The sequence below is a fragment of the Chiloscyllium punctatum genome, chromosome 11 (genome assembly GCF_047496795.1).
Source record: "Chiloscyllium punctatum isolate Juve2018m chromosome 11, sChiPun1.3, whole genome shotgun sequence".
Taxonomy (NCBI): Eukaryota; Metazoa; Chordata; class Chondrichthyes; order Orectolobiformes; family Hemiscylliidae; genus Chiloscyllium; species Chiloscyllium punctatum.
The window spans coordinates 70,846,888-70,860,397 of record NC_092749.1 but is presented as its reverse complement, the minus strand read 5'-3'; the positions used below and the strand labels follow the sequence as shown (position 1 = coordinate 70,860,397).

General features: G+C 40.0%; 1 protein-coding gene across 6 annotated transcripts in view; it reads left to right on the top strand.

The window, feature by feature from the left end:
• Nucleotides 1–13,510, top strand: part of pde10a (phosphodiesterase 10A) — a 452,977-nt gene that overhangs the window by 336,996 nt on the left and 102,471 nt on the right. For all 6 annotated transcript variants that reach the window (XR_011961886.1, XM_072581016.1, XM_072581017.1 and 3 more), the window contains one exon: nucleotides 8,170–8,313. Coding sequence is in view for 5 of the 6 variants with exons in the window: in XM_072581016.1 (XP_072437117.1) it covers nucleotides 8,170–8,313 (144 nt within the window). In the remaining variant the exon portion in view is untranslated. The remainder of the gene's footprint in view (nucleotides 1–8,169; nucleotides 8,314–13,510) is intronic.

Below are 13,510 nucleotides of genomic sequence, written 5' to 3'. Positions count from 1 at the left end.
TACTATCTCTAACTTCCCTCATAAGCCATGGTTTGGCCACTGTTCTCTTTGCTTATTCCTGTCTGACGCAAGAGTGCAATTGTTGTAGTTCACCCGTTCACTCTTTGAATGTTTGCCATTGTCTATCCACTATCATTCCTTTCAGTAACATTGCCCAATCCATCAAAGCCAAATCATGCATCATACAATCCTAGTTTCCCTTACTCAGAATCAACTACCTCATACTCCAACTTAATGAAGAATTCTGTCATAATTTGGTTGCACATCCCCACATCTCAACTGCATAATACCCAAGCTAAGATGGCCTGTTCTCTAGTTGGTTCCTCAACCTATTGTTCCAGATAGAAAAAATCCCACACATGCTCTATGAATTCCTCCTCTATGCTATTATTAACTTGACTTGCCCAATCTATATGCAGAATACAGTAACCCATAATTACAGATGTGCCTTTTCCGCATGCATCTGATTTCCTGTTTAATGCAATTGCCAACATCACCACTACAGTTTGGTAGTCCTTATACCACCACCACTAAAGTATTTTTTGATCCTTGGTATCTATCAATTCTACCCGCCCAAATTCTACATTGTCTGAGCTAGTATCTTTCCTGAATATTGTGATTACATCTTATTTATTCAGCAATGTAGCTCATTCATCTTTTCCTTTTTGCCTGTCCTTCCTCAATGCTGAATACTACTTAGTGTTCAATTCCCATCCCTGGTCACCGTGCAGCCAGATCTGTCATCCCAGTTTATTATACCCATTTACATCTATTTGCATGATTAATTCATCCGCTTTATTTCAAACGCTCTGTGCAATCAGGCTTGTCTTTTCAGTGTTCCCTGTCCAATTCCTACTTTTTTTTTACAGTGATCTTGTTTGATTCTGGCCTTTAAATCCTCTACCTAGCATTTCTTATAACCCTTCCTAACTTTTTTTGTGTTCTTGATTCCATTTTCTCTGATTCCTTGTATAAGGTCCTATCCCCCTGCCAATTTAGTTTTAACCCTCCCCAACCGCTGTAGCAAATATGAGGGCATCAGTTCCAGTCTACCTAGGTGTAACCCATCCAGTTTAAACTGCTCCCACCTCTCCCAAAACTGGCCCCAATGCCCCAAGAATCTGAAACCCTTCCCCTTAAACGACCTCCTTAGCCACATTTTCATCTGATAATATCCTGTTATTTCTACTTTGTCTAGCACATGGCACGGGTTGCAATCCCGAGATCACTACCTTTAGAGATCCTATTTTTCAACTTGCTTCCTTACTCCCTAAATTCTGCTTTTAGGACCTCGTCCTTTTTTTTTAATTTACGTCATTGGTACCAATCTGTACCACAACTTCTGGCTATTCATGCCCCCACCTCCAGGGTGGCCTGCACTGGCATTAAGACATCCTTGACCCTAGCACCAGGGAGGCAGTATACTATCTTGGACCCTCATTTGCAATCACAGAAATGCCTATTTATTCCCCTTACACATGGATCCCGTGTGAATATTGCATTTCCACACGTTTTGCTCCTGTCCTGTGCAGCAGAGCCAACCTTGATGCCACAAATTTGGCTGCTGTTGTTTTCCCTTGAAGGCTGTCCCCTCAATGATACAGCATCATACAATTCCTATACTGTGGAAGCAGGCCATTCAGCCCATTGAGTCCACACCATCTCTCCAAATACCATTCCCAAACTTCTTCACCGTGATGCCAAGTGCAAGGACATTCTTCCCAGATGTTAACCTTCCTCTGGAGAAAGTGAGGACTGCAGATGCTGGAGATCAGAGTCGAGAGTGTGGTGCCAGAAAAGCACAGCAGGTCAGGTAGCGTCAGAGGAGCAGGAGAATCAACATTTCGGCATAATCCTTCATCAAGAATGTGGCTTGTGGGCCTGGGGGTGCTGAGAGTTAAATAAGAATGGGTGAGGCTAGGGCTGGGGGGAAGGTAGCTAAGAATGCAGTAGGTAGATGAAGGTGGGGGAGAAGATGATAGGTCAGAGAGGAGGATGGAGTGGATAGATTGGAAAGACGATGGACAGGTCAAGAGGGCGGTGCCACTTTGGAGGCTTGGGACTGGGATAAATTAGGGGGAGGGGCAATATGACAACTGGTGAAATCCACATTAATCCCATGTGGTTGCAGGGTCCCAAGGTGGAAGATGAGACATTCTTCCTCCAGGCGTCGGATGGTTAGTGTTTGGCGGTGCAGGAGGCCCCAGACCTGCATGTCCTTGATGGAGCGGGAGAGGGTATTGAAGTGTTCAGCCACGGGGCGGTAGGATTGTTTGGTACGGGTGTCCCAGAGATGTTCTCTGAAATGATCCACAAATTGGCATCCTGTCTCCCCAATGTAGAGGCGACCACATCGGGTGCAAAGGATACAGTAGATTACATTGGTGGAAGTCCAGGTAAATTTCTGTTGGATGTGGAAGGATCCTTTTTGGCTGTGGACGTAGATGAGGGGGGAGTTGTGGGCGCACATTTTGCACTTCTTGCAGTGGCAGGAGAAGGAGCCAGGAGTGGGTTGTGGGCTGGTTGAGGGTGTGGATCTGACAAGGAAGTCGCGGAGGGAATGGTCTCTGTGAAACACTGATAGGAAGGAGACCAGAATTCTCCTGCTCCTTGGATGCTGCCTGACCTGCTATGCTTTTCCAGCACCACACTCTCGACATTAACTTTCTATGAAAAAATGTATTACTGGCCACCAGACTGGTTTGTGAAATCATTATTTCATCTTAATAACAGCTGGATATTTTCATGAACAAGATTTAATAGTCCTTTAGTGCTTTCTGGAAAAACTTTGAGTTCTCCTTGTAGTGCAATTAACATCAAACAATGCAATCACATACTCTCATGTACTGACTTGCTTAAATGATGCCTGTTGCCAGTTTTGTCTACATCTTCTCTCGTGTAACTAGATTCTCAGTTGCATGTGAAATATAACAGTTACTTAGTATTCAGTGTTGCAGGCTTTTCACAATATCTAACATCTGCGATGTGTCAGCTGCTCAGTTGCATAAAGCTTGGGGATACTTCGAAATTCTACTCGTGTAGGCTATTTGACCATCAGCAGATATATAGAGATTGATATACAGACGCTGATGTGATTGGCAATATATTTAGGACTTCTTGCTTGATTCGGATAGTGAACTTTCTTCTAGTAAGACCCATTTGTGCATAAGTGTACTTTCAGGCTCGTGCTCCCAATTTTGAGTTGTGTATGTGCATTCAGTGCCTGTCAACAAGTGTAACATATCAGTAATGGGCCGTTCGCTATCTTCAATGTATTGCTGGAGTATAGTGTCATTCATATTTCCTGATCTGTTGCAGCATGCAGGTTGATATACAGAATGTGAGAACCGGTGGAAGTGCTATCTTTGCCCTTAAAAGGTCAAATGGTTCTTTTGCTTTGCAATGTTCATTCTCATTCTGTGTCTGTGTGGTGGCTTTTGAAGTCGCCCAGCAATCTCTGTGCTTAAGAACAAATTTGCAGTAAAAGTTGGCAGTGTTGACTAACGTTCCCAACTCTTTCAAGTTAGATGGGGTTGAAACTTCTTAACTGGCTTTGACATTATCAAATGCAGGCTTTACTCCAGCTGATGTTACTCTATACCCAAAGAATAATTTTAGGTGTCGCAAATAAGTGTATTTCTTTGTTATATGTCAAATTGTGTTGTGTGCGTTGAGTGAGTGCCACTGAGAACTACAGATTATGTTCTGCTTTTTCACTTCCTTGGACAATTGTGCCATCAAGTGGGTTGAACATCCTGTCCATGTCAGAAAGACTGAAGGAGCACTCTTCTAAAACGTGCTAGCTACTGGACTTAGTCCATTCTGCCGTACTGAAATAAGCCTTTGAAAGTGGATACCATTTGTTTTGCTCTGGTATCTAAAGATAGCTTTGACACAAGACAAACCTCATGTAGACTGTAGGCATGAAATTATGCCAATAGATCTTCCCTCATAAGAAGAGGATACTTGTCTGGAGTAATTGCTTTGTTGGCTACCTTATGGTTGAGGTATCATCTACATTCATCATTTTCACATACAATGGCTAGGTTCAACATAATGGGGATTCAATAATACAGTCTGCTTTGAGCTATTTCAGTTCCTGTGACATTTTGGCACAGACTGCAAATGGCAACTGTCTCAAAATTCATGTAACTGGTGATGTGTCAATTTAAAGATCATGGCAGTACTTCTTAATCTCCTTAAATCCTAGGAGATCAAATGTCATTAATTGCATTAATTTTATGTTCTTTGGAGTTTTCCAGTTGAAAGCCAAGCTTGTCAAACAGGTTTGCTTCCATCAGGGTTCCGGTAAAACACAAAAATATCCAGGTTGACATTTTTGATGTGCACTAGATCCTTCTCAAAACCAGAATAATTGAAATACCACAAGCTTGAGGACTGTTTGTTGCAGGAGGGAGAAAAAGATTGTGAATATAATGATGCTAGAGTTCCTTGGCGCTCAATATCAATACTTTCACACCAACATTGATGAGTGTCATCGATAGGGGGATTGCCATGATGTCAGTTCAGCTTTCTTTTGCTGGCCTGTTGCTGTATCATCTGTAGTTCACTCGAAACAATAGATTCATCCATGTGCCAAACTGATGACATCTTCAATCACCTTTATCCCTTTGTGAAGTGGTTTCACTTTTGAGCCCGCGATGCACTTTTTTCCCAAGATCGACGTAGTGTTGTGAATCATTGGGTACCTCCACAATTTGGGGAAATATTTAAGTGTTCCTCCTGTGATGAGGTAGGTTTTGCTGAGACTGTTGACGTCTCTTTGTACGCCTTACACTTGAGCTGGTTTGGAAACCTTTGTCTACAAACACTCTGGGGTTGTGTTTCTGCATCTCCTCTCTGAATCTCACATGATGTCATCAATTCAGACTGCTAAAGTTCCTCAGTGAGAGCTTGTGGAATCTGTAACTTGTGGAATTAAAGTTTCTTCAACAAATTAATCACACAATAATTGCATTGGTTAGTGTGCTATATTTATATGTGAAATAAACCGACTGTAATTCACCCACAGTTTGTTTTATGGACACCCCATTTGCCTGGCATCTCTGTCAAAATATATGTCCTTTGATCATTACAATTTTTTTTGAGCTGGTGTCCTTTTAAAACACTTATTGCCATATCAAAAGTAAGTGTGTCTTCTATGAGCTACTTGTTTCTCCAGTGCAATGGATTATTCTTTTTCTGATCTGATGCTGCTACCTGTGAACTGATAATACCCATTGCAATCAAGTAGCTTTGAACCTGAAATTCATCCATCTCATGGCTTGGATGCACATTCAGCTTGGAAAAAAAGGTGCTGGAGGTGATTTTCTGCTCTGCAATTTTGGGGCTCATTGGGCAAGATAGAATGTTGGATAATCAATGGAATTCAGGTCAAGGAAATAGGATATAGGTCTCATGGTCACGTCAGACTTGGATTAGGTTTAGGGAAATAGGAGAGAAAGTTGAGAAAGATGTGAATTTAGACCAAGAGCAAGGAGAAACCATAAGGAATTCCTAACTACTCAATCCCCCCCACCCCACAACATTTCTCTCTCTTTTGATATTTCTCCAACTCTCTTCCTTTTTGTTGGCCTCCTTCAATTTATCCCTTAAAATATACTTGTATTTGTTTTTAGTCACCTACCTTCATATTTGTTCTGGTGGTTTAATGTCAAATCATATTTGATGATGCTTCTGTGAAATGTCTGGGGTTTTATTACTCTAAAAGAACTACATATATATGTGCAGTATGTGTTGCTGTTTGGCTTAATAGACCTGGGTATGATTTCTTTACCAGAAGTCCATGAGGAAAATTAAAAGGGTTCGTCAGAGAAAGATTGATACAAAAGTTGTTGCTCAATACTGTACCCGTGGTTAGACCTAGAATGTTGCTGTCACCCAGTGGATCCCCAAGGAATTGCAGCTATAAAAAAAATTAACATTGAGTATAATTTTAGTGCCTAATTCGTTCATTTTACTAGGGTTCTCGAGTGTTGTTCACATAGCATTAATTGGGGGAAGCAAAGCAGTCCCAAGGCAGTTAATTAATTGATTGCCTACATGATTGAGTCCAGTGAAAAGGAGGAAGAAGCAACTTAAACTACCACATCTCCAGAAAATAAGAAAAACCAGAATAAAAACTGACAAGCCCAATGAGCTCTTTGAATTAACGATAAACATATTGTAATTTTTAGAACAGTTCCATACAAGGAAAGGGAACAGGTTGAGGAAGAATAAATTAAGAATTCAAGTTTTTCAGTTCCTGCTAGGAGTTGTGACAAATACAACTGATAAGAACCTGGTGCTGCTGAAGTTGGAAAAAGGAGGGACGTTTGAGAAAAGAAAATAAGAAAAAAATTCGCTATTACATCGCACTTTACAAGACTCTTTATAGCTAATGATTTTTTTTAAAAATTATCTTGTTATAATGCAGAAAATGTTGCTGCCAATTTTGAATGGAGCAAACTCCCACAAACAGCAATGTGAAACTAACCAGATAATTAGTTTTGTTGATACTGATTATAGATACATATATATTGACCACAATAACTATTGTTATGAAGGTATTGAGGTACTGTACTTTTTGAGAGTTGAAAAGCTAGCAATGACTGCTTAACACAGCACACAGTGTTGTAAACAAGGTAATAATGTTACACTTGGTTGAAACCAGTACTACAGATATGTTGCTATGGAACAGAAAAACAAATTCAAATTTGGCCAGTCAGTTTAAATTATGCCCCAAGATACCAGAATCCAATTACATTTGAATTTAGTATTTTGATAATAAAACCAACGAAATGATCTGATGTTTTGGGGTATAAAACTGGACATTTTGAACAGTTAGGGGGAGAGCTGCCAAGCCACCAACAAGTACAGACTGCCAGCAGAACAACTGTCTGGAAGGTACCTGGCTAGAAGACTTTGCACAGCAGAGCATCGAAAAGACGACAGGAAAATCTGCAGAGGAAGATACAAAGAGAGGATTCGACAGCTTACTGGTTTTGAAAGTTGACTTTTTTTGTAAATCTTAATTGGGTTTAAGAGAAAGGAATTGTAAATTAGATTAGATTAGATTACTTACAGTGTGGAAACAGGCCCTTCAGCTACTTGTGGCTACTTGATGTTCATGTATCCTGGTGGCTAGTTTTCTACCTGTTTGTCCAATGTAGTATTTGTTACAGATTTTGCGAGGTATCTTGTAAATGACATTAGTTTTGGTTGTTGTCTGTGTAGGGTTTTTCAAATTCATTAGCTGCTGTTTTAGTGTGTTGGTGGGTTTGTGTGCTACCATGATGCCAGGAGACCTGAGTAGTCTGACAGTCATTTCCAAGATCTTTTTTCAAAGGGTTTACCCCGTGTCGTAACACTATCCTGCTTTCTTTGAAATAGTATCAGAGAGACATTCATATGCACCCAAGCAGGCAGATCGTGCTTTAGTTTGAGGTTTTATTTAAAAGCTGACAGTTTTAGTATGATCATACATGAAAAACATCTATAATGATGTTTTTACCGATAGTGTAAAACATAATCTTTAGGGTCTTGTGGTGCAGCTCCATTCAGTGAGCAGTAAAATCACTGCTTTTTATTGTGACTTAATTCATAGTGATATTGAATCATTATACCATCGTAGAATGTAAAATTATTTTACAAAGTCTTGACATCCAGAATTGCCATGACATATTCCTTTCACCTTTTTGGTAGAAACTAAGCCCACATTCCTCAATGGAATGCCAGCTCTGAGAAAAGAAAAATAAATTTGCTGATTTCAGCACACTATTGTTGTTTGATTTGATTAGATTACTTACAGTGTGGAAATAGGCCCTTCAGCCCAACAAGTCCACACTGACCCTCCAAGGAGCAACCCACCCAGATCCATTCCCCTACACTTAACCCTTCACATAACATTACAGGCAATTTAGCATGGCCAATTCACCTAACCTGCACATCTTTATGACTGTGGGAGGAAACCGGAGCAAACCCACGCAGACACGGGGAGAATGTGCAAACTTCACACAGACAGTTGCCCGAGGCGGGAATTGAACCTGGTCTCTGGCGCTGTGAGGCAGCTGTGCTAACCACTGTGCTACCGTGCTGCCCACAATTACTAAACATGCTTAACATTGATTAACATTTATAATTGACTTGGCCTGATTTTTTTTTCTACAGTCATTGTGCCTGTTTACATCAGCTGGAATGAAAGACCAACAACAACAGAAACCTATTGCTGTTGAAACTGCTGGATTTGGCATTACAGTGGCATCATATGTAGCTAAGTTCAGGAAAACACTGTTAGTACAAGACCTTGCTGAGGTAAGAATTAAAATAAGACAAGGATCTAGGTCTTGTGAAATTCCTTTAAGCTTTCTTGGTTTTTCTGTCTTATTCTCCATATTGAGAGAGAAGGGAGGAGTGGATGCTTTCAGTTTGCAGCCTCTGGCAGTTTATTTTTATCTCTGCTACCCTGGCACTTGAAGCTTTTTCAGACGCTCCAACTCACCAGCGAGAGGGGCTATTATCAGGGCAAATTTCCTTAACTCAGAAAATATGTGCCCTCAGAATCAAATTCTCTCCCTCACTGCTTCAAAAGTCAACCTTGTCATGCTCAGACAGCTAAATGTAGCACTTAATTTTCAATTTGTAAAACTCTCTGCATTTTTATAAATGTAACAGTCCAACTTTCATTTCAGATTATAGTCCAAAAAAAAAGAAAATTGTGCTTTCTTACACATTATGAAAGTCATTTTCAACAAACTCTTAGGTTTACTTGTTTCAGAGTTGAAGATAATGATTACTGTAGTGTTATAATGAGCCTAAATGGGCCTAAAATAGGAGTTCGCTGATTGGGGCTGTTAATCTGATGTAGTCAGGAAGCCCTGGCTGACTGATATAAACAGGAATGTCAGAGGTTCTGTTAACTCTACAGCTGGCTCTGAGAGAGCTGAGGTAAAAACAATGACTGCAGATGCTGAAAACCAAATACTGGATTAGTGGTGCTGGAAGAGCACAGCAGTTCAGGCAGCATCCAACGAGAGCTGGGTAAGTGTGGACTCTCCATATGTAAATAAAGGATGACATGTTGACAGGATACTAGCCTCTCTGGAGTTATTTCAGTTGCCATGTAACTTTTCTATGTATTTCTCGTGTAAGACATTGGCTCATCCTTTTATTCTCTTTTTAAATGTGTCAATATGTTCATTAATCTCACGTGAACAAGGTTTGTTACACTAACTGTTTCTTTAGGCTTCCCAATATACACTGGTAAATGTAGTGATACAAAGAACTGGTCCATTCTGACCACATAAGTCCCAATTTGATCCCAAGTCTGTTGAATCAGTTCATCACAGATGATGCAATGATGGTTGTTTTGTATTTTTCTTAACTTTTCCTATGGTAGTATTCAACAAATAATCTATAAATAACCATTTTCTAGTGCCCTTTGGTGGCAAAAATCTGCCTGTCTCTCGAGCACAAGAGGTTGCTGTAGAGGGAGTGACTGAAGTTGGGAAATTTTGACTTGATAGATCTATCTCCGCTTAAAGCAAACCTGTTAGATCCAATTTCTAATCCATGGTAAGTAAGGACATGATCAAGTCATGTCCACCAACCCTGTAAACAGATCTTAGGTGGCCACATGCTGAGTGAATACTGAGGCAGTCTAATTAAAAAGTTCACTGGTGTTTCCAGGAGTTTGACTTTGCACCAATTATTTTACATGCTATCAGTCCTTCTAGCACCCACCCCTCCTACCCCATCATCCGTTCTGTTACCCCCCCATACCAGCTCCATCGTCATTCACTCAGACCTTAGGAGCAATGTAAGGAGAAGAAACACATTTCTGAGAATATGATGTAGCTCCTGCTTCTACACACCTGACAGTAGGAAATCTCCCATTCAAGAAACCCAGTCACAGCATTGCCCATAAAAATAAATCAATTTCTGTTCAGTCCCCAGGAAGACAACTAATCCTTTAATATCACATTAAGCTGTCAACCAAACTGGGAACTCCCTGCTGAGATATTAGTTGTTTTTGAAAATTCTGTTGAGTTTTCATAATGTCACAATAAGAACTTTTAGGAAAATGTCAGCGAAACAACTCAATTGAAACTATTTGGAAAGAAGGTGGCATAGTGGAAAAGTCACTTTACTAGTAATCCAGGTCAACGGTTCTGGAGGCATGGCTTTGAATCTCACCACGGAGGTGATAAAATTTGAATCCGTTAAAAATTTAACCAGAAATACTAGCTAATGATGAACATTGTTGATTGTCGGTAAAACCAATCTGATATAATGTCTTTTAGGTAGGACAATCTGCCATTCTTACCTGGTCTAGCATCTATCTGATTCCAGATACAAAGCAATTGGTTGGCTCTGACTCTTAACTGCGCTCTGGACAATTACAAATCAGCAATAAATGGCAGCCTAGCCAGTAATGCCCATATCCAGTGAATGAATCATAAAAGAACTCTACATCTAGATGTTATTCTTTTCAACTGTACGGGTGGCCCATCAATCAAGGCATTCCAACATGGGTTTGCACAGGACTTTTTTTTAAATGTTAAAGTCTTTCAAACAGCAAAATGGGATATGTTTGATCTCCATTATATATTCAAATGGCTCTACTGAGTATACCTGTCACTCTTCTGTAATTTATGCTGCCATTGTTATCTGTGCCAGCATTGGATTTGTTGAAAAAGTGACAGAACTTCCTTACCTGGGACTTGAACTTGGAAATTGATATTACTTGTTTGATAAGATCCTATCCAAGAAGCTGTTAACTAGAAAGGATCACTGTTCATAGATTGGAAGTAGAAAGGATGTTGAAATTTAGGATTAAATTGTTTTTTTTCTTCTCATTCATTATTTCTTCATAAAATCCAAGTAAAGGAAGTTCCCAGTTTACCAACAGTGCCTTATTAAATCAGATATTGTTAGGTACAAAAATGAAGTCTAAAATGACAATGTATTCGTTTTTTTTAGGATAAACTTGGTGTTGTCCATCTGTGATTTGCCTGAGATTGGGGTGAATAGAGTGGCAATTAAAGTTTAAAAATATACATTCCGAAATAAAAATAAAATACAATGAAACTTCCCATAGTTGCAAATGAGCATATTACTATTATAATGAGAAATAAATTGCCACTGCTGTTTCAAACAATGCAAATTTGATTAACAATCTTATGATTGCCCACCCACCCCACCACTGGGGGGCTGGCTTGTGCTGACCCCTATCCTAATCATAAGGCAGGTGAAGTCTTGGGCAATCTACCTACCCTCAGCCCAATTGAGGCCCTTATATGATCAAGGTAATGAGGAAGCTTAAGAGCTCAGACTATTTTTGTGTCTTTTCTAAAGGTAGGGGGATCACTTCCTTCAATGGTTCCCCTTTCAACGTGGGGTGCACCCTTTCAGGGCCTGTAAGCACAAGTACCTTTGCCTCCATAAGTTCTCCTTTAAAAACTGGTCAACTTATCCAGGTCCCTCTGGTTTCATCACCACTCCCCTCCCCTTATGAGCCCACCATACTTACCTGGCTCTGAACCCTAGGATTTAGAATTTAGTTACTAGTTGTAGTATCAGTCTTGGTGCATCCAGGAGTACAAACTGATGCCTCTGAGGTGGAATATCTGCCCTCAATTTCACAAAAGTCCTGTTTCCAGCCATTTAATTCTTTCAAATTGCTGCAGGAACACTGATTGGAATGGTTGCGGACTCTCTTGTCAATTCATCGGGTAATAGATTGGGAAAGTTTACCAACCAAAAAATTCTGTCCTTAGTTTTTTTATACATACATAACATTTCATCCTCATTCAATGCAATTAAGTCAATTATGTGTTTCTATTCTGATTACAATTGAACCAATTTTGGTATTTCTGTAGCATCAGATATAATGAGAAGCCAAAAGAACATTGAAGCATGCATATCCCTGCATTGAATTTTATAATTCAGAAAGGACCCTTTTCACACATTACCAGGTTCTATCTGGTAGACTGTCAAAGTCTGACAAACCCCATTTCCTTGCCCTCAAGAACCTATTTCTAAACGTTTCTTGCGCCCTGTCATTTATTAAAAAGTATGAACTCAACTGTACTCAATCTGGAATTTAGTGTCTTTTCCAGCTGTTATGAAAACTATATTCTACTCTCTCCCTGTATTCTTTTAGTGATGGTCTTAAATAATGCCTTCTCAGTTTTGGGTGCCTGTATCAGATTTCTTTATTTTCCCTGTTCTGACTAAAAGTGCCTCACTTTCTCAAGCTCTTCTCACAGACAACACGTTTTAACATTAGTATTATCTTTGGCAGTTGCTTCTGCAGCTCTACATGAGCTTTGCTCTCCTTTATTTTTGTTGATTTAACCAATGATTTATATTAGGTTGGATTTTGTGCTCGCTACTGGGGGCTTGAAGGTGGATTATCAGGGTGATCTCAAAATGCAGAGTGTGGCCTTCCCATTACTTACCTGTCCACTGTCAATTAATATAAAATTTAGCAGTGGAAGTGTTGATGCATCTAACCACTTCGGGCTTATTGAGGCCATTAAGTGTGCAATTAATGGTCATTTGAGAGCATCATCCTGCCCCATCACTATTTTAATCCTGACAAGATGAGGCCAATATCAAGCAAGTTGTCCAGCAACTTTAGCTGCCTGAACTGGTGTTTGGCAAAGTGGGGGTCCACCTTTGCAAATCCCCTGGGCCCATGGAAGGTACTCACTCCATAAAAATCACACTTGCTTCTTTACCCTACCCTCTTGACTTCTGATACCCCAACACTCTTCCTCAGGACCTACCAACCTGACCCTGGTAAAATCACCCCAAATTACTTTGCTATCCAGCTCCAATAATAATCTCCATGAGAGATCTACTGTGGTTCCAGAAATAGTCACTACTTCCACCTGGTGCTTATGGAACTGCAGAGTTCCAGCTATTTAATTGGTCAATTGGACCTTAGGTTTGGTATTTCATAAGATCCAAATAGATTTAGCATTGCACTTTAAATTTTGTAATCAGTTCCTTTTTTTCTCATAGTAATTGTACTTGAAAATATTTCAGCAACTGTGGGTGAAATCTTATTTCCTCTTTCATAGTGTGCTTGGAGGTGGGAAAGGTAAAGTTAGGGAGGATCTCAATCCTGTCACTTTTCTGCTTGCACCAGAATTAAGACCCAGGATCAGATTTTCTACCTTTCTACAACTGTGGGCTTTAAGTTGCCAGTTAATGACTACTTAGAGGCCTTATCCCACTGCCACTTATATTAACCTAGTTGCAGGCATGACTGTTGGAATGCAAAATGTGTGCAATAAATAAAACTGTGTGGCCAGCTCACCACCTGGGAAGGAGTGATAGTGGCTCAATCTAAGACAGTCAGTGCCCAATTTGAGGGACTTGATAATCAGAAAGGGGTGAGGAGAAAAAGCTGAGAGCCTTTGCTGCCCACCTTCCTATACCTCTTTCCCCTTGGCCCACGAAACCTCTCCTTGATATTATAGTTAACTGTCATAGAAACATA